Source organism: Phaenicophaeus curvirostris, chromosome 1 (assembly GCF_032191515.1).
Source record: "Phaenicophaeus curvirostris isolate KB17595 chromosome 1, BPBGC_Pcur_1.0, whole genome shotgun sequence".
NCBI lineage: Eukaryota > Metazoa > Chordata > Aves > Cuculiformes > Cuculidae > Phaenicophaeus > Phaenicophaeus curvirostris.
The window spans coordinates 128,256,064-128,279,727 of NC_091392.1; the positions used below are offsets into that span (position 1 = coordinate 128,256,064).

The 23,664-nt window shown below is 43.3% G+C and overlaps 1 protein-coding gene across 2 annotated transcripts; it reads right to left on the reverse strand.

Annotated features, from left to right (window-relative positions):
• Nucleotides 1-78: 78 nt before the first annotated feature.
• Nucleotides 79-17,142, reverse strand: PDHA1 (pyruvate dehydrogenase E1 subunit alpha 1). 2 transcript variants are annotated; one of them, XM_069874192.1, is made up of 12 exons: nucleotides 16,979-17,142; nucleotides 14,870-14,884; nucleotides 13,428-13,496; nucleotides 11,795-11,968; nucleotides 11,320-11,446; nucleotides 8,766-8,857; nucleotides 8,296-8,388; nucleotides 4,312-4,467; nucleotides 4,002-4,073; nucleotides 2,042-2,109; nucleotides 1,122-1,230; nucleotides 79-459 (listed from the first exon to the last, which is right to left on the reverse strand). In XM_069874192.1, exons 1-12 carry the CDS (start codon nucleotides 17,057-17,059, stop codon nucleotides 295-297), a joined length of 1,221 nt encoding a protein of 406 aa, XP_069730293.1. In that variant the 5' UTR covers nucleotides 17,060-17,142; the 3' UTR covers nucleotides 79-294. The 2 variants fall into 2 exon arrangements, with proteins under 2 accessions (XP_069730293.1, XP_069730301.1); XM_069874200.1 differs by lacking the exon at nucleotides 14,870-14,884 and having other exon boundaries at nucleotides 16,979-17,140.
• Nucleotides 17,143-23,664: the final 6,522 nt, after the last annotated feature.

Sequence of the window (23,664 nt, forward strand, 5' to 3'; positions counted from 1 at the left end):
CACATCTAAAAGGCTTTTTTTTGGTGTCTTTTGAGGGGAAAATGGTTCATCAACAAACGAAGCAAACAGACCAGCAGGTACACATTGTTAAAGTTTAATATTTTATACACTGTACATAACACATACAGTAACCCAAGGAAAAGTCAGTAAAGCAAATATATAGCAACTTAAATAAACCACTGCTTTCTCGTAACCTAGCTCCTCCTGAAACATTCAGCATGTTTAAGAAAATCCATACTGAGACAGATTTCCCTACATCTTTTCTCTTTTGAATAAGTTATGCCAACAGAGCCTTTAGCTGACAGACTTGTACCTTATCCACTGGTTTGGCCCACGCACTTCAAAGGGTGGCTCATTGTAGTAGATGTGGTTACCTAGTTCTTCCAGTGGTGGTTCTGGGTCAGTGGTAGCAAACTGAGCGGCTTCCTCAATCTCCTTTCTTACTGCCACATCAATTTCCTAAACCAAAAACAGATGCTTAGTGTAAAACAGCAGCATAATTTTGAATTTAAACACAATGATTAAGTATTGGTTAGAATTAGTGCTAACATTGCCTATAAAAAAATTAAAAACCTTTGAAAATTTTCTTTCTAGTCAACTGCACCATTTGTCCCTTTGGGACACAGTACAGGTAATTGACTGCCAGAGGAATGTGACTCCACTGAGCCTCTGCATTTTTAATTATGATTCTGCAAAACACTCAGACTGTGAGGGTCAATTTTTTTAAGCAGAGTTGATGAAAGTAGTTTCAACATCCGATTAGTGTTCCTGGCTCCTTCACTAGGATTTTCCACTTCAGAGACCTACCCCCTTCCAAGGTAGTCGAGAAGGCTTAGGTACTTTTGATTTCTACATTGCAGTATATGACAAGAGTTGTACTTGAAACACCAGCACCCATATACACCCTTCCACCGCCGAGTTACACTCAGCACCCAAAAGCAAGACACCTTTCAAGCAGAGTGCAACTTCTTTAGACAGTCTGCAACAAAACTTCACCAATACAAGTCATGTTAAAGAACCTCAAAGAACAAGTGATGCTTGCTTGCCTGTGATATGCTTTTCAGAGCTTGTTAGTGTGTGACTACTCAAGTGCCTGCTTTAACAGCAACCAAAAGCCGTACCTTTAATTCTTCAATGCTGGCAAGGTTATTGTTGACCATTCTGTCCTTCAGCAAAGTAATGGGATCACTTTTGCTTCTCACTTCTTGAATTTCTTCTCTAGTACGATAGCTAGAAGCAAGACAAGCAAAGACATGAACATCTGCAGTGGCATCCTTGAACAGAGGTGAGGTTCTGGACATCGCTCATTTTTAGAAAAAGGTGTGACTATAGGATTGTGAGGAATGCCATAAAAAAATACAGCAACATTCACCACTTAAAGGATGGCACAGCTACATCTAGAACACTTCTTAGTAAGTGGCAACCAAGCTGAAGTAGCTTCAGACTCGAACACAGTGTAGGCAGGGAAAGAGGAACTATCCCAGTCTGAGACAGTTAGTACAAGGGCATATTTCCCCTTTCTCGTCACCTGTAAGGTGCTGCACGCTTCCACTTTACTACAGCAAACCGGTGGGATACAGCTCTACTTCATGTACATAAATACAGATTTGACAGCTGGCATGATGCCCAAGTGTTTTTGGCACCTGTGTATTTGTATTTTTAATAAATATTCCACTTGACCAGACAGTCCAAGCTGTTCCTGTAATTTTAGCTTACAGGATTTAAAATACTCTAAAACACTGTAAAAGCCCTGGAAAAGAATGCTGTTCTTCAGGCAAAACTTAATTAGAGCACAGCATAAATTTATCCTGAAAGCAGAATTCGTAATAGAAAGTACAAAGTTTAACTGACTTTCTAAACGTCTTAATACTTCAAGTAAAACAAGTATGTTACATAGCCAAGGATTATCCACTGAGCAATTTCATCATAACCTTTGTATGCACTTCCCAACAGATTTAAACATCAAACCCATGACAGTTCCAGGATTTTGACCATCAATACTTAATTGTTTCCAGTGAATGCCACGGAAGAGCCACAGTACCTTATTCCAGGGTCACTCATACTGTGGCCATGGTAACGGTATGTCTGTAACTCCATCAGAATAGGACCCTTAAAAGGAAAGAAGCCACAGAGAGCATTACCACCCTGAGCAACAAATTTATTGTTATAGCAGCAACTATTTGCTGTAGGTAAATTGCACCAGGGAGGAATGATTTAATTCAATGTCTTCAGTGTAGTTTATATAACGTTATTGCAACTAGTAAAATGAAACCTAACTCTTTTCAAATGAAAGCATATGTTGATATTGTAAGCATTTATACTCATGTTCTTACTGAGCAGCATTAAACAACTTCTTCCCTCCCAATGTCATTCAGCCATTACTTGGGCTACTTCCAACTGCCTGTCATTTCACTGCAAGATTGTAACTCACAGAACCTTATTCTTGTGTATAAGCCCTTTGCTGTTGCACATTCCCAGCACAAACATTACTTCAACAAATCCATCAGGACCGGGGAAGCAATCGCCCCCTGTACTTGGCATCGGTGAGGCCACCCCTTGAATACTATGTTCAGTTTTGGGCCCCTCGCTACAAGAAAGATATTGAGCTGCTGAAGTGTGTCCAGAGAAGGGCAGTAAAGCTGGTGAAGGATCTGGAGAATGAGGCTTATGAGGAGCAACTAAGGGAACTGGAGTTGTTAGGCTGGAGAAGGGGCAGCTGAGAGGAGACCTTATTGCTGTCTACAACTACCTGAAAAGAGGTTGTAGTGAGGTGGGTGTTGGGTCTCTTCTCCCCTAAGTGACAGGTGGTTGGATGAGAGGAAGTGACATCAAGTTGCACTAGGGAAGTTTCAGATTAGACGTCAGAAAAATTTTTTTCACTGAAAGGGCTATCGGACATTGGAATAGGCTGCCCAGGGAGATGGTTGAGTCACCATTCCTGGAGGTATTTAAAAGACGTGCACATTAAGTGCTCAGGGAGATGGTTCAGGAGTGGTAAGGCATGGTTGGACTTGATGATCTCAAAAGCCTTTTCCAACCAAGCAATTCTATGACTCTTAGAAATCTTCAGAGTAAGTGCATCATATGTGGGTGACAGACACTAATGCTGATTCACAACACTTATTTCATTTTCCATTTTTGTAAATACATAATGATTACTATTCCCCTTGATGCTTCCCCTAATTAAACTCTTCACAAAGAACACAACTGATAAGTCAGAACACCTTGCATAATAGAATTTATCTGGGGTAGAAATGGGGAAAAAGATGAGAGAGTATTGTGTCCAGTTCTGGAATCCCTAACATAAGATAGATAAGGAACTGTTGGAACGGATCCAGAGTAGGGCCACAAAGACGATCAGAGCGCTGGAGCACCTCTGCTATGGAGACATGCTGAGAGAGTTGGGGTTGTTCAGCCTAGAGAAGAGAAGGCTCCAGGGAGACCTTCCAGTGACCTTCCAGTACCCAAAGGGGGCTAAAGGAAAGGCTGGGGAGGGACTTTTCACGGGGGCATGTAGTGATAGCATTAGGGGGAATGGCTTTAAATTGGAATGTGGAAGATCTAGATTGGACATTAGGAAGAAAATCTTCATGATGAGGGTGGTAAGGCCCTGGCACAGGTTGCCCAGCGAAGCTGTGGCTGCCCCATCCCTGGAGGTGCTCAAGGCCAGGTTGGATGGGGCCCTGAGCAGCCTGATCCAGTGGGAAGTGTCTCTGCCCATGGCAGAGGGGTTGGAACTACATGATCTTTAAAAGCTCCTTTTCAACCCAAACCATTCTATTATATATTTAAAAGCTTGGTCAATTCCAACTGCATTTAATAAATGCTAACAAAATTAAAGAACCACTCAATTGCTTACAGATTTGGTACTGTGAAGAAAAAAGGAAATAAAGGTCAAAAAGTTTCAACAGTGACTGGAGAAAACGTGCTAGATGTGGGATTTATTACACAAAAATAATCTGGCTAAAAATTTCACCTACGGAAAAGGAATGATGACTTACTTTTCCAGCTCTACAGTATTCAGCTGCAAACTTTGCTGCTTCTCGAACACAAAGAACATCCATGCCATCCACCTGATAAACAGAAACTACAAGTTGAGCCAAAAAAATGCCAAAGTCCAAATTTCCAATTTCAGTATTTCCACAAGCGCAAGAGCAATTGAGTTTCAAGTTTTTCTATATTTAGAAAAAATGTTTATAAATATATTTATTAAAAAAAAGAAACACATGCAAATGTATGTGTTGTGTAGGTATGTGCATGCACATTCCCCTGGTTCCACCCATTCCTTAAAAAAACTGGGGTTGTCCTCACCCTGAGTCCTGGAATGAAATCTCCTCTTTTGTAGTAGTCAGTACTGGCTGCAGCCCTTTCAACTGAAGTTCCCATTCCATACCGGTTGTTCTCACAGATAAAAATACAAGGCAACTTCCATAAGGCGGCCATATTGTATGTTTCAAATATCTGGCCCTGAAAGAAACAAGAGCAAGTTACATCTAGAGAAGGTGCTCAGCCTTCAAGCATTAAGCTCTAGATTTGGTTGCAGAGGTCTAGCTAGAAGAAATTTTAATGCTGAAAGTGATCTCAAACCAGCCACTTGCTGCAGCTCAACACAAATAAAAGAGAATGCAAGGTAACTTTCATTTCAACTACTTGTTTATAGAACTTATTTTTTAAACTTATTTCAGTATCTGTGTTAGGGTAGCGCATCTTCGCTGAAATATTTCAGTTAGCAGTCATAAAGTGAAAGAAAAGGTCAACCGCAGTGACTTTGATACAGTCTCGCACAGTATCCTCCTAACAAAATGCCCAGCACACAGCTGTATAAACACATAATGCAGAGGGTGAGCAACTGGCTGACGAGTCAGACTCCAAGTGTCATTGTGAACGGGGTTACACTGGGCTGGTAACCAGCCACTAGCAGCGTTCTGCAGGGATCCATCTTAGGACCAATACTCTAATGTCTTCATAAATCATCTGGATGCAAGACTTGATGGAGACAAGATGAAGGTTTAATAATTAAGTTTGTGGATGACCCAAAATTGAGTGGAGCTGATGACACTCTTGAGGGCAGAGGCCCCACAGAGGGATCTGGACAAATTGGGTTCACATGAAGGTGAACCAGGGTGAGTGTCGTGTTTGCAGCTGGGATGTGGCAACCCTGGATAAATGTACAGACTGGGGAGCGAGAGGCTAGAAAGCCACCCTGCAGAAAGGGATCTGGGGGTTCTGGTCGACAGCAAGTTGATCGTGAACCAACAGTGTGTCCTGGCAGCCAAGAGGGCCAACCGTGTCCTGGGGCGCATCAAGCACAGCGTTGCCAGCCGGCCGAGGAAGGTGATTGTCCCGCTTTGCTCCACACTGGTGTGGCCCCACCTTGAATCCCGTGCGCAGCTTTTTGCGCTGCAGTATAAAAAGGCTACCAAGCTACTGGAGACTGTCCAGAGCAGGGCCGGAAAGATGGTGGAGGGTCTAGAGGGGAAGTCATATGAGGAATAGCTAAAATCACTTCATCTGTTCAGCCTGGAGGAGAACAAGGGAGATTTCATCAGAGTTTACTGCTACCTCACAGGGGAAGGAGCAGGTGCTGATCTCTCCTCTCCGGCGACCAATGACAGGACCTGAAGGAATGGCAGGAAGATGTGGCTGGGGAGGTTTAGGATGGATATTAAGAAAACGTTCTCCACCCAGAGGGTGGTGGAGCACTGGAACAGGCTCCTCAGGGAAGCAGTCATGGCGCCAAGCCTGACAATATTCCAGAAGCATTTGGACAACGCCCTCAAAACACGTGGTGTGAATGTCAGGGTTGTTTTATGCCGGGATAGGATTTGGATTCAATGATCCTTGTGGGTCCCTTCCAACTCAGGATATTCTGTGATTCTATGACTGAATCAGCCTTGCTGGTCTAAGTCAGACAGTGAAAACCAAAAACGGAGTTCCCCACCTGTGCTTTCAAAGTAGGAAATTACATCAATGATACACTCTAAACATCCATTTCTTATCTGGCTTAATGTCTCTGTTGATAACATAAACAGACCAGCTGGAATGTCAATAGTAAGTGGCTCTGCAAGATGCTCTGTCCTCTCCTCTGTCTTCAGAAGTATGTTACATGTTTGTCCCTATTCAGCAGCACTGCTATCATTCAGAGCTCTCCTTGCAGCACAGAGACTTCAGCGTGTCACACTTAGGTGAGCCATGTGCATCTAGAAAGCAGATAACAAGAGCAACTGGAAATCACTCCTCCCGTGACTCCTGCAGTCTTCAAATAATTAACCACTACACTCACTCCACCAGTATATAGAGCACTCCAGGAGGAAAGGAGCTGTGAAGCCTCCCCCTCCACTCCAGGGACAAGGGCAGAGTTCAAAACAGGGGTGGGGAACAACAGGTCCAAAACACAACAACAAAATCTGAGCACATACTACATTCCTGATACATAAAGAGCCTCTCCTAATCAACCGTTCAACAAAAATCACCTCTCTGAGGACTATACAGTTCTAGAAACACATTCCTTCTCAAACATCTAAGACAACACAAACAAGAGGTGCTAGCGTCCAAAATCTGCAAGATGTCTGGCCACCTACTGGAAGTTTGTCTCAGTAAACAGCACTTCACAACAAAAGTGCTAAGAAAAACTGCAGTGAGCTGTAGGCCAGAAGCTGTCTGCTCTCCCTTAAAGATTGCTTCTTCAGCATCAGGAGACTCCTTTAATAAAGCATCCTTGCAGCAGAAAGCCCAACACATCTCAGCATGAGCTCCAAGTGACAATCAAAAAGACCGAGGAGGCGATGTGAACCTCTGAAACTGAGGTGTGGGCCTGATGACCCTCAACAGCAGTTATGCTGGTATGATTAGAATGATTATTAGTCTATTCCAATTGCATCGTTAAAATTAGGTAATTCAAGGTCCTTGTGGAAATTGTTCACAAACTAGTAGCTTGATTAAGTAAGCATGTCAAAAAAAAGTGAAAAGCATCACATTTCCTATTGTTTTAAACTCTAGAAGGATGTTAAGCAGAGGTTCCATGAATTAATACAACCTACTCATATCAGATGGGGCAGAGCTGAGGCAAGGAGTGTATACAATAGTTACAGTGTGGAGTTTTTTTAACATTTTTGTGGAACATACACTGTTTCAATGTAAGGGCACACAGTGTTTCAACCTGTAGTACATAAGGGTAGCACAGTGGAATCGATGGATGTCATCCCTTGCCTGTCCCCCATACACAAATTTGAAATATGTAATGAAAAATCAATAAGTTAATGCCTTTACTCTGTAAATTATTTTCCCAGAGAAGATGCTTCTACATAAGTAGTACTAGAGTAAATTAAGAGAATCATAATTGTGGTGGGTTGACCCTGGCTGGACTCCAGATGCTTATGAAAGCCACCCTATCACTCCCCTTCTCAGCACGATTAGGGAGAGAAAATGTAGTGAAAGGCTCATGGGTTGAGATAAGGACAGGGAGAAATCACTCCCCAATTACTATTAAGGGCAAACCAGATTGAATGAATTTAATTTATTACAAATCAAATCAGAGTAGGAGAATGAGAAAAATCCCAAATCTTAAAACACCTTCCCTCCACCCCTCCCGTTCCTTCTCCAATATGAGTCTTTCCCACGGGTTGCAGTCCTTCAGGAACAGACTGCTCCATCATGGGTCACAAGCCCTGCCAGAAAACCTGTTCCAGTGTGGGCTCTTCTCTCCACTGGTCCCGCCAGGAGCCTGCTCCAGCACGAGCTTCCCACAAGGTCACAGCATCCTTCAGGCACATCTATCTGCTTCGACATGGGATTTTCTATGGGCTACAGCTGGATATCTGTTCCACCATTAGACTCCACAGACTGCAAGGGCACAACCTGCCTGACCATGGTCTTCACCATGGGTTGCAGGGGAATCTCTGCCCTCCTCCTTCATTGACCTTGGTGTCTCCAGAGTTGTTAGATATTCTCGCTCGTCTGTCCCAGCTGCTGTTGCACAGCAGAATTTTCCCCTTCTGAAATATGTTATGTTAGAGGCACTACCATCACTGCTGACTAGCTTGGCCTTGGCGAGTGGTTAAATGTTATTTTTCACCCATTAGACATACATTTCAGACTTCAGAACCGAAAATACAGGGTATTCATATGACTAGATGACAGAAAACTCAGACATTGCCTGAGTTGCAGGTACTGGCACAGACAGGGTCAAAGGTGCCCTCCCACCACCCTGTGGACAGGCAGAGCTAACAGCAGGAAAACAGATAACCCACAGTCACACCCCTCCTCACAGAGCCACACTGCACAAAGCTCATTTACCTGATTGGCTGCACCATCCCCATATAACGTCAAACAGACTTCGTTTTTACCGAAGTATTTACAGGCGAGCGCAATCCCAGCTCCAAGAGGAACCTATCACAAAATACAGGACAAACCAAGATTTTAGAACAACGTTTAGCAGAGTTGGAGACAGACAGCTTGTGAACTGTAAGGAGACATTTATCCTGTTAAGAGATCTGCTCAACAAACAAGTTGTTACCAACCCACCTCCATTTCTTCCAATCTACATCATAGCCGAAATATAAACATTAACTATATTCTCAACTTGTTTCACTTTTGCTGCAGTTCACAAAACAGGGAGCAAACCAGAGCAAAGACATAACAGATCTAATAACCACAGAGCAACAGTTTCTGCAAACAATCTCACACCATGAAAACTGAAAGGAAACATTTGTATAGGACATGAGACAAATTCCACTTGTGCTTTAAAGCAGAGGTCATGTACGTACCTGAGCACCAACAATACCATTGCCGCCATAGAAGTTTTTGGTATACATATGCATCGAACCTCCTTTTCCCTTCACGCATCCTCCTTTTCGACCTGAAACATGAATAACAAGCAATTTATTTTTTGGAGGAAATGTACAATACAAATGGGAACATCTAATTCAGTTCCTAATGATTATAACACTAAGATCATGTTGCTGTCATTAGATCTATGTGGAGTTAAGACACAGGGGCCTCAGAGCTTACAGTTAAACGTTTTAGAGAAGAGGGAAAAAGAGAATGATAATGAAAACATGATTCAGGAAATGCAGAATGAGATAAAAAGAATTTTTAAAACCATTCAAGAAGTTTCAGTGTCTTACTTTACAAAAGCATTTTCAGATAAATATGGGGGGGTTAATAGCCAACACGGCCTGTATTTCTCACACATGCAATCTGTAAGAAGAAGTACATATAGTCCTTATTACTTTTAGCCTCTGCAAGAAAGATATGAACACTATTCCAGATTAGTTGCGATTATCTACACTTGTCTTCCCTGTGGCAATAACCAGAAGTAAACATTACAGACAAGATGTTTTAAAAAAAACCCTAAACCCCACCAACACTCCCAATCCCAGGATAAACATCAAACAATCACCTAGCCCAGCATTATTCAAGCTGTAGTTTGAGGATAACTGGTGGTCCACGAAGCATTACATCAAACCCAATTTCAATGAGCTGCTCTAAGAACACAGAATTTCTCCTCAGCCATTTCTTATTTTAATCTGTCTTGTTACCAGCCACACAGGCTTCTATTCTATTTCTAATAAACACAGCTTGTTTGGTTGGTTTTTTTCTTAGCCTTGGTGTTTATTTCGGAAGTCAAATGCTGGATCTTTTTCTGGGATTTGTACTTCTCTCTCTTACTTAACAGTGGACCGTTTTAATTATTGGTCTTTTTCATACCTTTCATATGCTTATGAATTGGTTTCATGTAAGCTTTTATGGATTCTGCCAGCTGGGGTCAAAGCAAAATAAAAAAAATGAGAAAAGAAAAAAGGATTGTCTAATTTTAAAAGCTATTTTTGTTAAGCATAACTACACTTCAGCAATCTCCCTCCACTTTTTGTACAATCTTTTTTTGAATTTTGGCTAAGACCCCCTGACAGACCAATGTCACTTTCTGCTAAACTTTCTACTTTTCTTAGAACACAAAACCATTTCTCAGAGAATCATCTGTTCTCCTGCCAAGACCTTTGCTACACTTTGTTCCCTGTAGGATCTTATCGACTCATCCTATTTTGGGTAATTCTGCTTCCTGGTCCTTCAAAGACTTTTTAATTCTGTCATTTCCCAGTCACTGTAACTCACGCTCTCTTTCGATTCAGCATTTTCAGTCAAGATCTTTGTCTACAATAATCAATTCTAGCAGCACTCCTCTCTAGAAGCTTTCCCTAAGCGTTCTTTCTTGGAACAACAGTCTCTTGCTCTTTCCCAATTAAAAGAGCCCCACCAAACCTAAGCATAATGCTATAGATGATGATGTGTGTTATGAAACAAAGCAAAGAAAAAAGCCTGCATCACCATTATTTGTAGATTCAGGACCCACAGCAGACTTCAGTCATGACAACCTCCCCATTTACTTCTTCTCATATCCATATCAGTATACAGTGAGTTCACCAGGCTGATCCTCTCTTCTCTTCCCTGCTCCACCTATAACCTGCCGTGAATAACCATCTTCCCTTGCTGCAAAATCTTAGATCTGTCCAAACTACCTTTTAATATTCTTGCTATAGTTAAATTTTCCCAAACCGTTCAGTTTATCATTACAGGCAGTGCTTACCAATCTTCCTAAGACTTCAGCAGCATAATTCTAAAAATCCAAGTCTGCCTGCTAGGGATGGTAATGCCCTGTCCTAAAAGGAACAAATGCCTACCACCAAGTTCCATTTAAAGAAGCTGCTGCAGCACAACTGCAAGATAAGATATCAAGATAAAATTTCAAAATTTGTGCTTTACAAGTACCAGCACTTAAATATTCCTTATGACTTATGTTTTATACTAAAAAGTGGTTGCATAATAAATTATAATATTGACTTTTTGAGAGATTTGATTTCATTTGAGACACTTGGGCTTGTTTAGCCTAGTGAAGAGAAGACTCCAGGGTGACCTTACAGCAGCCTTCAAGTACTGATGAGGGGGAACAGTTTTCAGCTGAAAGGAGGGCAGATTTAGACTAGATACTAGGAAGAATTTTTTTCCTGTGAGGGTGGTGAGGCACTGGAACAGACTGCCCGGAGAAGCTGTAAATGCCTCACTCCTGGAGCTGTTCAAGGCCAGGTTGGATGAGGCTTTGAGTGACCAGATCCAGTGTAAGGTGTTCCTGGCAAGGGGGTTGAACTAGACAACCTCTGAGGTCCCTTCCAGCCCAATCCATTCTATGATTTATTCTGCTATAGCACTAAACTGCTTCTGAAGACCCAGTATACTTTGTGCATCAATGTAATTTTGAATTTGAATAAAAAATTCTGACACAAGTACAGCAGCATGCAAATTCTCACTTTACTCAGCACGAACCTGTAAGTTCAGCAAGGATTTCTCGAACAGGCACTCCTCGTGCGTAGGTAAAGCCATGAGCTCTGTAAGCTGTTATCACATGGTCTGTAGGCTTTATGGCAACTTCAAGCCCTACACAGCAAGCCTCCTGTTACAAAGGAATGAAGACAAGCACACAATTTTCACAGTCAGCTGTGTGGCAAGGGCTAACTATGGTCCAATATACTTCAAATACCAGCAGAAAACAGCAAGAGCTTGTCTTAAGCCGCACCTCATCTTCTTTGTCTTCCTATTGCTTTATCAAAATCTCAGGGATTCCCTTCTGTGCTAAGATACTGCTTTTAAAGAAATGATGAGCTAAATCATGGATCCAGGCAGAACTTCAGGCAGTGCACATAGATACTCAGTTCTAGACTTACTCTCCACTTTATTCAAATCCCTACATTAAGTAGGGTAAGAAAATATAAAACCTTTTGGGGAAAAGAAATAATCTTACCTGACCATCATATAAGTGGCAGAAGCCACGAATAATCTTCTGCTTGTAAAGCTGGTCAGACTTCAGCTCCATGCGTCGTATGGTCTGCATTGTCTTGTAGTAATGGAGTCCCTCCTCTCGACTCATCACTGCTGTGGTAGGAGGGCCTTCTTCCAGGCGATGGAGGTCACATTTCTGCAAAGACGAACAAGTAGTCTCTTCTTGAAAGTAATTAATCCTATTTATGAATATAACTTGATGATGTGTCAAATTCAGATTTTAATAAATTTTAAGTCAGCAAAACCTAGGGGTCAAAGTGCACAAACTTTACAGCTATTATTTCCAAATTCAGGGAAATAAGAGCTTTACTTTTAATAAAGATCGATTTCCACTCATGAAATGAAGCCTTGTAGCTCCTGCTGGCAGTAAGAGCTACAGAGGCTTCATAAAGAGATGAGGAAGAGTGAGTTTCCTTTGTCAAGATCTGGTTTGTAAGATCTGGTCCTGAGACTGGACTTAACCTCCCCTGCTGCCACTCCAAACAGGCAGTAACAAACCACTGCTGCACCAGCCACCCTGACAGCCAAATCACCATCTGTACAGTAACAACTTCCTTCCCAAAACATGGACTTGCACCAAGGGCCAATTTTAGGTTCTCACATAAAACAAAAACAAAAAAAATAAAATCAGTCAAGATCAGTGGAACAGACCAAACAAATTACTCTGTCAGTGCAGATTAAATGGCCAAAATGCTGCTATACAGACTAAAGACAGTTTATATTAAAGCAAAGTCTCTCCAGCGCAAATCCACTGAAATTTAGATGAATGTGATACAACACATGTGCCCATTACTCTTAAGACAGCTCTTCTTCAGACTTCACATAACACTAGAAACTTAGGATCTTGTAATCAACACAGAACCAAACATTAAACCTACCATCTACTCAGAGAAGACTTTTCATATAAACATGTTTGCCCTCCATTCTGCCTGTGAAACAATTTTAACACTTTACAGGCCTGGACAAACAGGGAGTGAGTAAAAGAAAAACTGAATAATTTATTTCAGAGTTTCTTTTATCAATCCCTGATTGAAAAGCCAGCACAAAAGCTATTGCCAATGGAAGCATCATTTTTTCCACTGTGGAAAGCTGACAGAATATAACAGGCATTTTTGAGCAGCACCAAGTCAAACATTAAAAAGGATGCCATGTTTTTTCCTCCAAAGTGCATACGGACCTAAATCGGCTGCACATCTGGGATACAATACCCATGAATCCATACACAAAAGGTAGATGGACAGAAGGGAGGCAGCAAACACGAGCTGTATGTTTTAAAAGCATTAAGAAAACATTAACACACTTCCTGCAGAACAGAGAAGGTTCTTTAGCACCTTTATAACACCATCCTTGTAGCTGCATTGCAATATCACAGCTGCAAAGAATCACAACTTCACTTCTTAGAAACACTGCTATGTACTGCCAAGCACAGTATTTTCAGCTGCATTTTGAAATCGGGCCAGATAGCAAGGGGTTTGGACTTGGAAATTCAAAGTGTTTTTTTTTAAATGAAAAGATCAGGGGGGCAAGTCCATCACATCAAGATCTACAACAAACACTTAATAAGAATAGCAGTATTGACTATTCAGATGCTTTACCTTAATTTCAAACGTAGCTTCACTTGCAAAGTCTGCATAGTTGCGTGATGCTACCATCACTCGAGAGCCCTTAAAAAAACCACAAAACCAAAGCATGAGTAATATTTAAATATAATTAACAAGCAAAAGTAGGTGCATTATCAAACAATTTCTAACAGTACTCCCAAACTGAAACAATTTGTTAATGAAACTTACTCAGAGGCAAATCTCTATAATACTACAGAGCTTTTATTTTGTACGTGTCCACTAGAAGACCTAGTATTTAAAATTAAGAACAGAAAAAGAAAGTAGAATTTTTAAATTTGTAGTACCTTGGATTAGGCTAAAAGAAAACATATAAGCTTCAAAAGATAGTGAAGCGCATAAAAATCACTAAAATAAGTATTTTTTCCTTCACATGCTGGATTGTCTATATCAGTAGAGACAGCCAATGCAGATTTTGATGGTGCTCTGCGCAGACTGGATTTTCACCTTGACAGAACAAAAAATTTCTTTGGAAAATAAAAAAAAAACAAAACATCAGATTTCTGGAATATGAACTACTCTCTCTGCTTTCAGCAAGAAGAGAAGTTGGGAGAATAGAAGGCAACAGCAATGAAGAAAGAGTATCATGTAAGTGAGTAACAGCACAGCCACTACATAAAGATGATACCAAAACAGAAAAGGTGACACACCTAAGGATACATGAAATGCAGAACAACAGAAAAGGTGGCACGGTAGAGGAGAGACGAGAATTATGTCTAAAAATACACTACAGATGCATCTTACGGAACATGCACAAGCTATTAACTAATAAACAACTGGTATTTTTAGATAATTTCAGTTAGTTTCACTACAGCATCAGATATGATGCTCATTTGTCCACACATGGTGTTGTGGCCACAGCATAAGGAACACCGTACATCTTTACTGGCAAAATTGTATTGCCGATTACGTTGCACATACATTTCAGTACCTCATTCAACCATGGAATTTGCACACATTTAGTTGAAAGTTCATTCTTACAAACTTTCAAGAATTATCAAAATTTGTCTGATTAATAGGTATAAAGCTCAGAAAAAAGCCCAGGGAAATTCCTCAACGCATTTTGTTTATCTACTCTTTGATTTGGCAATCATGATTGCCCCTTCCCCACTTCCCATTACCAGATTAAACATTTAGAGCTTTTAATCAAACCAAGTTTCTACACTGTTTAGAACAATGAATCAGTATTATTGGTGAGGAAAAGCTACTGTACTTCCAGAGCTGGAAGTGAATTAAGAGTCTGGGACGCAGAGAACGTTTGAGATTGTAATGGACCTCTGCAGCCCACCTGGTCCAACTGCCCTGCCCTGAACACTATATAAAAGCAACAATGAAGTTGTTGAACTGTACAAAAGTTCTAAGACGTGGCCAGTACACATATCAGAAACAAACTTTGACACGACTGATTCAGGCCTTACCTCACTAACGGCTCCCTAGGTTAGCAGCATTTGGAAGGGAAAAAAAAAAAAAAAGAAGAAAAAAGAGTAAGTACCTGAAACATTGGGGAGGAGCAGTCAGCAAATTATTAGCTAACTATTGCACTGTAAAAGGCAGTTTCCTTACAGGTAAGCCCTGTGTCATGGAAATCCATCTGTATGCTTTGCATTATGCTCAAAGCATATATAAAATATTGCTTTAGGGGTCAGGACTGCTTCTATTTATTTGGTAATTTATACCTTCACTATAAATGCATAGGAACAATTAAAGACAAATATTTACATATTTGGTTATCAGTAGGATCCGAAAATCCATATTTAGATATCCAAACCAGATCTAGTTTGGACCTCCAGGAAAATGCAGTATGTCAGGAGCAGGCTAAGTACTTGCAGTAAGGGATTAATTTTAGGCACTCGTATTTGAAAAGTTTAATATGGGTATTTTAATTGTAAACTGGGAAATACTTTTAGATATGTGAACCCAACACACACAGGAAGATCTTCTGGTGAATCTGTTCTCTCGTGTCATTCTCATGAATCCAGTCACTCACAGGCAGGTGACTTTTTCCACACGAAGGGAACGCTTAGCCAAGTGACCCACTACAGAAGAGACGCACATCAACAGATACGTGCTCTCAATGGCAAAAAGGCATTTGACTTCCAATGACCAGAAAGTACCCTTTAATGCATTGACCCGAGCCTGCCAACATTTTTTTTTTTCTGCAGGCTTAATTTTTCCTGATGGCTGCAGCCATAAAAAGGGAATATGGAGAATGAAGATGTAAAAGACTTTTCACACAAGAGGTAAAACACAACAAATTGTAACAGACTAATGCCAAAAAATCCACAGAATTTGTAAGAAAATTCAGGAAGAGATGACAAGGGACTGTTGTCTGAGTAAGGAAAGGTGAAGCAGCTCAAAAAGCCAGGTAGCCAAATCCCAAATGGAAGAAGAGTATGTTTACTCCCTGTTTAGGATCTCACCTCGGCTGATAGTCAAAATATACATAAATAAAATAAAGCAGAGGGTCCAGAAAAAGGCTTCTGAAAGCAACCTACACATCTTATACACACTAAAACTACAAACAGCAGGGAGATTACTGCGCACATGGCTGACAGAAGGTCTGGGCCCAGCGCTCCCAGCGCTCCCTGCCCTCCCGAGACTGCAAACCATCCCGGATCTTAATGTCATGAAGGAAAACCAGCCCTGCGTGGATCTCAGGACAATACCAAAAATGCTGGCAAATAAACTCTGTAAGACTTGTTTTGGAGTTAAAGAAAATGAGTGTCTTTTATCAGGCCTGGGTAACACTATGGAGTGACCTCCATCAATCGTGTGCAGTTAGACAAGAGCTGGGGAAAGAAAATACTTCCCAGTTACATGCATATGTATAATTGCCCCCCCCCCAAATCGTATGCATATTCTATTACTTTCCAAAGACTAATTTTAATGTTATTGTGAACTTCACAACAGTCAAATCTCTCGCTAACTTCAAGCTTTGGAGCCACCTCTGCCTGACGTTGCATTTGAGATGGGGAAAGGCTGCAAACAGAGGTGATCGCAGAAGCAGACACAGCTGCTCAGCACAGATCACGCTTCACACGAGACGCTGTCATCTCCAAAGAATGAACTGGGAAAACACTGCCTGAAAGAAAACATCCTCTCAGAGGATGTAACTTTCGATAAAATACAATTACTTAGAGGAAACTTAACTCTGCTTCGGCTTAAATAAAAGATATTCCACTTCTTGTGATAGTAACTACTTCTCATATCATGGGCCCGCTGCAGCGTGGGGAAAAGACATCTTATATCTCCACGCGGGATTCCACACAGAGTGGGAAAAGTAATTCTTCCCCCCCCCCTTGTCGTTGTTTCCTCGCCGGGACCGAGCAACCGGGCTCCTAGGCGTTTTCCTTCGCCCTATTTCCACCCCAGGCACCTTTACAGGGACCTTAAAGGTCATCTAGTTCCAGCCTCCCCTGCTATGGCCAGAGACACCGGCCCTGGCCGCGTCTCCCCCTCCCCTCCCCTCCCACCGGCCCAGCCTCGCGCCGCGGCCGTTGGGGCGGTTGCTGGGGCCGCGCGCTCACCGTCCTCCCCGCGGCGGTAGCGGCGGCGCCGGCCGGTCCCTGCAGCACCCGGGAGAGCGCGGCCAGCAGCATCTTGCGCATGGAGCGGCGGCGGAGAGGGGCGACGAGTGCCTAGAGAGGGATTTGCCCCCTTCCTCCTTCAGTCTCCTTCAGCCGCCGCCTCGCTTGCGACCGGCCCGGCCCGGCCCGTCCCGCCCCTCCCGGCCAACCAAGCGAGTGACGGCGCGTGGCGCCTACGGCCTGCGTCACTGCTGCGCCGCGCGCGTGCTCGGAGGAGGCGGCGCGCGGCGTTGGGGCGGGCGGCGGAGGGAGTGAAAGGGACGGTTACCCGCTTCAGCGGCAGAAGGGAGCGGGGGGCATTAACGGCGGAGGCGGCGGCAGGCGGACCCTGCAGCACCCTGGAGAGCGCCAGCAGCAGCTGCTTGCGCGTGGAGCGGGGTGTGGGGGTTGGGGGGGGAGGGGTGGGCAGGGACACCTCTCACCAGACCAGGCTCCCCAAGGCCTCATCCAGCCTGGCTTCGAGCACCTCCAGGGATGGGGCAGCCACAGCTTCCCTGGGCAGCCTGTGCCAGTGCCTCATCGCCCTCATGGTGAAGCAATTCTTCCTTATATCTCGTCTAAATCTGCCCCTCTCCAAGTGCAAGGGTTCAGGATGCTAAGAGACGAGTCGGAGTTGCTAGCAACGTAAATGTTTATTAAATGCGCATAGGAAATCAGGTAACTGACCGGCCAGGGTCGTCCCAGACAATGGAGGGCGACCCCGAATCGGTGCACTAAGGGATGTATTTATACTCACACAGACACATGCAGTTTCCATAGAGGCTTTTGCAAGCCAGATAATAAATCAGCTAAGTTTACAGAGTTGTCGTAGTTCAGCAATCTTCAAGGTTGCAGTCCTGTTCTTTGCCAAACAGTTTCTAAATCCCCCCTTCTCCTCCCTTCCTCCTTATCTCTGGGCAACTTGTTCCTTACTTGCACAATGCCGCATTCTTTGAGCTGGCTAATTAACTTCTGCTGGGGCCCAAGGTGATTTGTGATCCTAACACCAAGCTCATACCAGTTGCCCCTAGTCCTATCACCACAAGCCTTTGTAAAAGGTCCCTCCCCAGCTTTCTTGTAGCCCCTTCAGGTACTGGGAAGTAGCTATAAATTCTCCTTGGAGCCTTCTCCAGGCTGAACAAGCCCAACTCTCTCAGCCTGTTCTTGTATGGGAGGTGCTCCAGCACTCTGATCGTCTCTGTAGCCCTCCTCTGGACCTGTTCCAACAGCTCCATATCCTTCTTACGTTAAGGATTCCAGAACTGGACACAGTACTCCAGATAAGGTCTCACAAGAGAGGAACAGAGGGGCAGAATCACCTCCCTCGACCTGCTGCATCTCTTGATGCAGCCCAGGATACGGTTATACACAGACAGATCTGTGGGCTAACCCCTCTGTGTTCTATGTTACAGAAGTTTGATCACTACATTTGTTGTCTGCAGTACTGCAAGGTGAGCTTATGAAAACCCAGCTGATTCCACACTCCACAGATCAAAAGTAATGGCCAGATAATCAAAGTTCTGTGCCAATTCTAAAGCTTTCGTTACAAGTGGCATTGTATAAAGCATATATAAAAACAAGCAGTGTTTTCAGGCTAGGATGATTAGAGGGAGGATGCCTAGGCTGCCTGCTCAGGGACCTCACACAGGATTTTCTGGCAGGTGTGAGGGCTCTGTCTAGAAGGAGGGGTGGTGCATGAGGGGCTCACCGGCCCATTGTTAACTGTTTTAAAGAAAGGGAACTGTTCTGCTCCTCGGGAGGACCAGCCCCCAGCACCAGTACAGGTTAGGGGTTGAGTGGCTGGGAAGCAGTTCTGCAGAGGAGGAACTGTAGAGCAACAAGCTAGCCATGAGCAAGCGATGTGCCCTCCTGGCCAAGAAGGCCAATGGTATTCTGAGGTCCATGGAGAAGAGCATGGCCAGCAGGTCGAGGGAGGTTATCTAGCCCTCCGTTCAGCCCCAGTGAGACCCCATCTGGAGTACTGTGTCCAGTTCTAGGTTCCCCAGCTCAAGAAATACAAGATACTACTGAAGAGAGCCCAGCAGAGGGTCACGAAGATGATCAGGGGATTGGAGCATCTCTCATGAGGAAAGGCCAAGAGATCTAGACATGTTTAGCCTGGAGAAGAGAAGACTAGAAGGGGACTTGATCAGTGCTCATAAATATATAAGGAGCAAGTGTGAAGAGGATGGGGCCAGGCTCTTCTCAGCAGTGTCCTGTGACAGGACAAGGGGCAATAGGCACAAAGTGGAGTATGGGAATTTCCACCTTAAAATATGGAAAAACTGTGAGGGTGACGGAGCACTGGAGCAGGCTGGCCAGAGAGGTTGTAGAATCTCCTTCTCTGGAGGTGTTCAAACCACCCCTGGACACTTTCCTGTGCAGCCTGTTCTAGGTGAATCTACTTTAGCAGGGAAGTTTGACTGGATGATGTCCAGGGGTCCCTTCCAGTCCTGACCGTTCTGTGAAAAATATTGATACATTCAAAAGTCTTAGAATCTACTAGGTGTACCTGGGTTAGTGCTAGCCTTGGCCAGCCTGATCTGAAAAGGAGAGTTTTGGACATGCCACCTCTCCCCTGTCCATGCTACTGTCCCCAGGTCCATTTGGTGCCTTGCAAGGCCCATCCAGCACAGACTGGGATAGTGACATGGGTCCGAGTATTTAGCGCTCTGCTACGTAAGAGTTGGTATTTGTAAAGAGCGGCCCCTGACCGGTTTTTATATGTACTAAGTAACTAAAGTGTTGAAACAGTACCTTTTCATTTCACAGGCATCTAACTCCTGGCAAATGTAAACAAAGTTAAGATTTAACTAAATGTTGAGGAGTCATCTCATCATATCACTTCTGCTGATCTCTCCAGCCAGCCTTCTCTTTTCTTGCCACCCACTTAAAGGCTCACACTGAGCTTACACACTGGGTTGCACTGGAGTCCCCAAACCAGGTTAACCACTCACCATCCTGGCTCCACACGTAGTACAGCCTCCCCACCCCAGCACCCCCCCAAATTAAAAAACCCCAACAAACTCAAACCCCAAACCCCAAACCTGAAACCAAAACAAAAAAAACAACCCAGAAAGTAAATGATGTTCATCTTATGATGTTGTGATCACAAATGCTTGTGTTTGCTGAGTCCTTGTCATTGCACAGAGCTCAGCACTTTTGCAGCACAAGTGGTAAATACTTAAGGCACTTTTGGCTCTAAAAATGTGTTCCTCAAACTACACCCTCAGATTCCATCAGATGGGACAGAAAGTAGGCATCTATTTCTAAAGCACAGCTTCATCTGGATCCCCACTGCATTGTTCACTCCTTCCTTGGCTGCCCACCAGTTCTATTTACAGGATGCTAGCAGCCAATGTGTTTTCTTCTTCATCTTCTCCATAATACCAAATGAGAAGACAGATAGCCATCTCTGCAGACGGGTGTTATGAAGAAGACTAACTTTTTATGTATTTGGTTAGGTTAGAAAAGCAAATCCAGTCTTGCTGGAGGACTGAAAACCACCAAACTTGCTTCAGCTTTAAGTACAGCTGCCAATGCAGAGTACTGACACTGCTCAGCATCCTACATTTGTGCTGCTGCCCTGCAGGTCCTCTGAGGTAAGAGTGTCTTGGCACAGGCTGAAATGTACAAAAGGTGCAATATGAAGCTAGCATTTTTCATGTTTAAGGGATGAAAGCCCTAAAAATTTGAAAAAGATGTCACTTTTGCTATCACGAAGTTCCCCCCATGTGTAGATAGGTAGTGCTGTTTTCAGTTGTCACTAGAGATAAAGCAGTTCTTGCCAACACACTGGTAAAGGCAAGTCTGCACGGAGGCTTCTTGTGGAGTCACTTTGGGCATACAATTTGTAGGAAGCTCCAATTTTACATGTCAGCTCTGCACTGCTAAGCAGCTTTAGACTTTGTTCATGAAGCAACAAGAGCAGTGACAGTAGCTGGCCTCCAAGAGAACAAAAAGCAATGTAAAAAGGTTGATATATTGCTTCAGAAGGCATTTTTGCTAGAGTATCTTCAGTCTGTATCGCTTCTCATCTTGAAAAGCAAGCATAGGCTTGCTGGAGGTGTTGTTCTCCAGGCTGGGAGTGGCTCTGCAGCTTGAGAAAGCATTATCTTGAAGGTCTGTCTGGAGCTTTCCCCAGGGTTGCCAAGGTACTGTGGGAGACGGAGAGGTCCCAGGCCACTGGTGAATGGTGTAGCCACCTCTATCTGGACATTTGCAACCTGCACTTTTATCAATCAATACTGAACAATTCCAGAGAGATTACAATGTATTCACGTGCACTGATGGTGTTTGTGCACACACCAGTTATGTTGGTGTGACTCACGTAACACCATGGCATCTTCTTGGGCTACTCAGGTTTATAGCAAGGCCAAATGGGATGGGATGACTGCTGCTGTCTGCAGGTGGCAGGATTTCCTTAGCAGCCCATGTCACTAATCTGGTGGGGAGAGGGTCAGGAAATGGGTAGGAGAAGTGGAGGCTTTGAGACATTCCTCACTATGATCCTGCTGTGCTGGTGATAATAGCTTCCTGACAGCACTTACAGGAGATGCTGCATTTTGTGAGATGTGCAGAAAAACCCATCTATATGAAGACCACAAAGGGGCCAAGGTCCCTGACAGCAACAGTAGAGCCTCTCTTCATCACTGATCTTTTCCTGTCAAGAGAGAACAATGACCAGTTAGGAGAAGTGCCTCTGAACATGGTGCTTTTGCGCATATGGCTGAATCTTCCTGCTGCACACTCCCTCTCTTGTCCCTGAGCCTTGTTTAGCTTCTCCATAAATTATCTCTTCCATATGTTATCTTCTCCCTATCAAAAGCAAAATTCTCTTCTTCCTCTTCCCGTGACTCCCAGTGCTGTTTCTTCATTCTTTGTCATTTTTAACAAGCAGTTTCTTGTCCTGTCTTCTCCATTGCACTAACTCTGTAACAGTTTCACTCTTCCTACTGTCTCCTTTGTACCCGCCTTTCATCCTTATTAATCCATATTTTTTAGCACTTCCCATTTGGAAAACTGGCCTCTGGAGGTGGATACGCACTGTAGGTAGCTTGCAGTGGAGAAGATGGTGACACTGTCAGAATTTCCTACAGTACATGGCACAACATGCATTCACTGCGTTATTCTGTAGGTTTAGTGCTCTGTAGATGAGGGTGATCTGCTTTAGCTCCAGACAATGAAGAGTACTGGTATCTGTACATGAGACAGAAACCTTGTGGTAAACTCATGTGCCACTTCTTCGCTAAGCAACAATATGAAGTAAAGGTTTCAAGGGATCTATGAACAATTGTTAACCATACACCTTGTCCAGCTCAAAGTAAAAGTTGTATTATTATTACAAAAGAATGCAGTCATGCTTATTTCAAGTTCAGTGCCATCTCTACATGAAAGAAAAAGGCAGAGTAATTTTTACAATTATGCATTTTTTTGATGGACACATTATTAACACTTCTAGTAGTCATAGGAAATAGTTATTATTTTATGGGAAAGGATCCATTTTTGCCCTCCCTGGAAATGCAGTAAAGTACTGATTTACAATACCTCTGACTTTTTTACTTTTCATAGTATTTCATTAATATTCATCTGCTTTCTCCATTAAAAACTCTTAAGACACCCTGAAATGATTAAATTGTCCCACAGAATAAGCAGGAAGCTTATTCATGAATGAGGTAAACAGTGAAAAGGAAAACATAATAAACTCATAAGCAAAGAATGACACTAGGAAATAATGTAATGAAAGATGATTATGTAATATTTCATAACGGAGCACCTCGTCATGTGTGACCCTAGTATTGCTACAACAAGGGTGTGTTAGGTGGCAGTCAGCCAAAACTCATTGTTTTCTGTTGTTCTGGGTGTGATCCTGAAATGTTATCATTTTTCAGATAGCAGCTGCTGTTACAAACACCTGCCATTGCATTAAAGATAAAGGGGAGCATCCAGTGTTTGGGACTCACACTAGCTGACCATCTATCTGCATCCAGGTGAAAGCAGTCCTCGCCTCACTTCAGGATTCTTAAGTTTCCTGCCTGGTTTTTCTTCTTCTTGTGCCTCTGTAGATCTAACTCACAGAAGGCAGCAACGTGGGGGACTGTGGCAGAACAGTTTGTGGTGACATCGCTTCAGCCTCATTTCCTCTGTGGGTACAATTACACCACAGTGCACTCGCCCAGGTCTGCTGTGTGGCACCATATGGTGCCTTCCTTAAATTGTCATAACTATTCTTCATATTTATTTATTTCAAAATGCTTGAAGTAAACTGAGGCAGTGTAGCAGCCTTTCTGAGGGGCATTTGAATGGCATTGCACAGTGGTACTGTGCTGCATCCTCAGTGCTGTGGGCATCTGTGAGATGGCTCTGCTTTGGAGGACTGGCTGGGAAGGATGGTGTCACAGCCTCATCCATGCTGGTCACAGGCAGCAGCCTCCAGGACTGTGCCTTGGTTTCTTCCTAGGGAGAAGCAATCAACTCCAAAGGAAAGTACACAAATAGATGAACACAGATGTGAATGACTGGGGACTAGGTCGTGAGACTGAAATGAAGAGTAAAGTTATCAAAAAAACAGGTGTAGCCTTAGCTCCTTTTCCATCTTAAAAAATCTGAATCATCAGCTTCACTCAAGATGCATCCTCCAGTTCTAA

Coding starts and splice junctions, on each gene's coding strand:
- PDHA1 (XM_069874192.1), bottom strand. CDS start 17,059: ATGCGCAAGATGCTGCTGGCCGCGCTCTCCCGGGTGCTGCAGGGACCG. Junction 11,969..13,427: donor AAGCTACGTTTGAAATTAAG/GTAAAGCATCTG, acceptor TCGTCTTTGCAG/AAATGTGACCTCCATCGCCT. Junction 11,447..11,794: donor GCCACTTATATGATGGTCAG/GTAAGATTATTT, acceptor CCTTTGTAACAG/GAGGCTTGCTGTGTAGGGCT.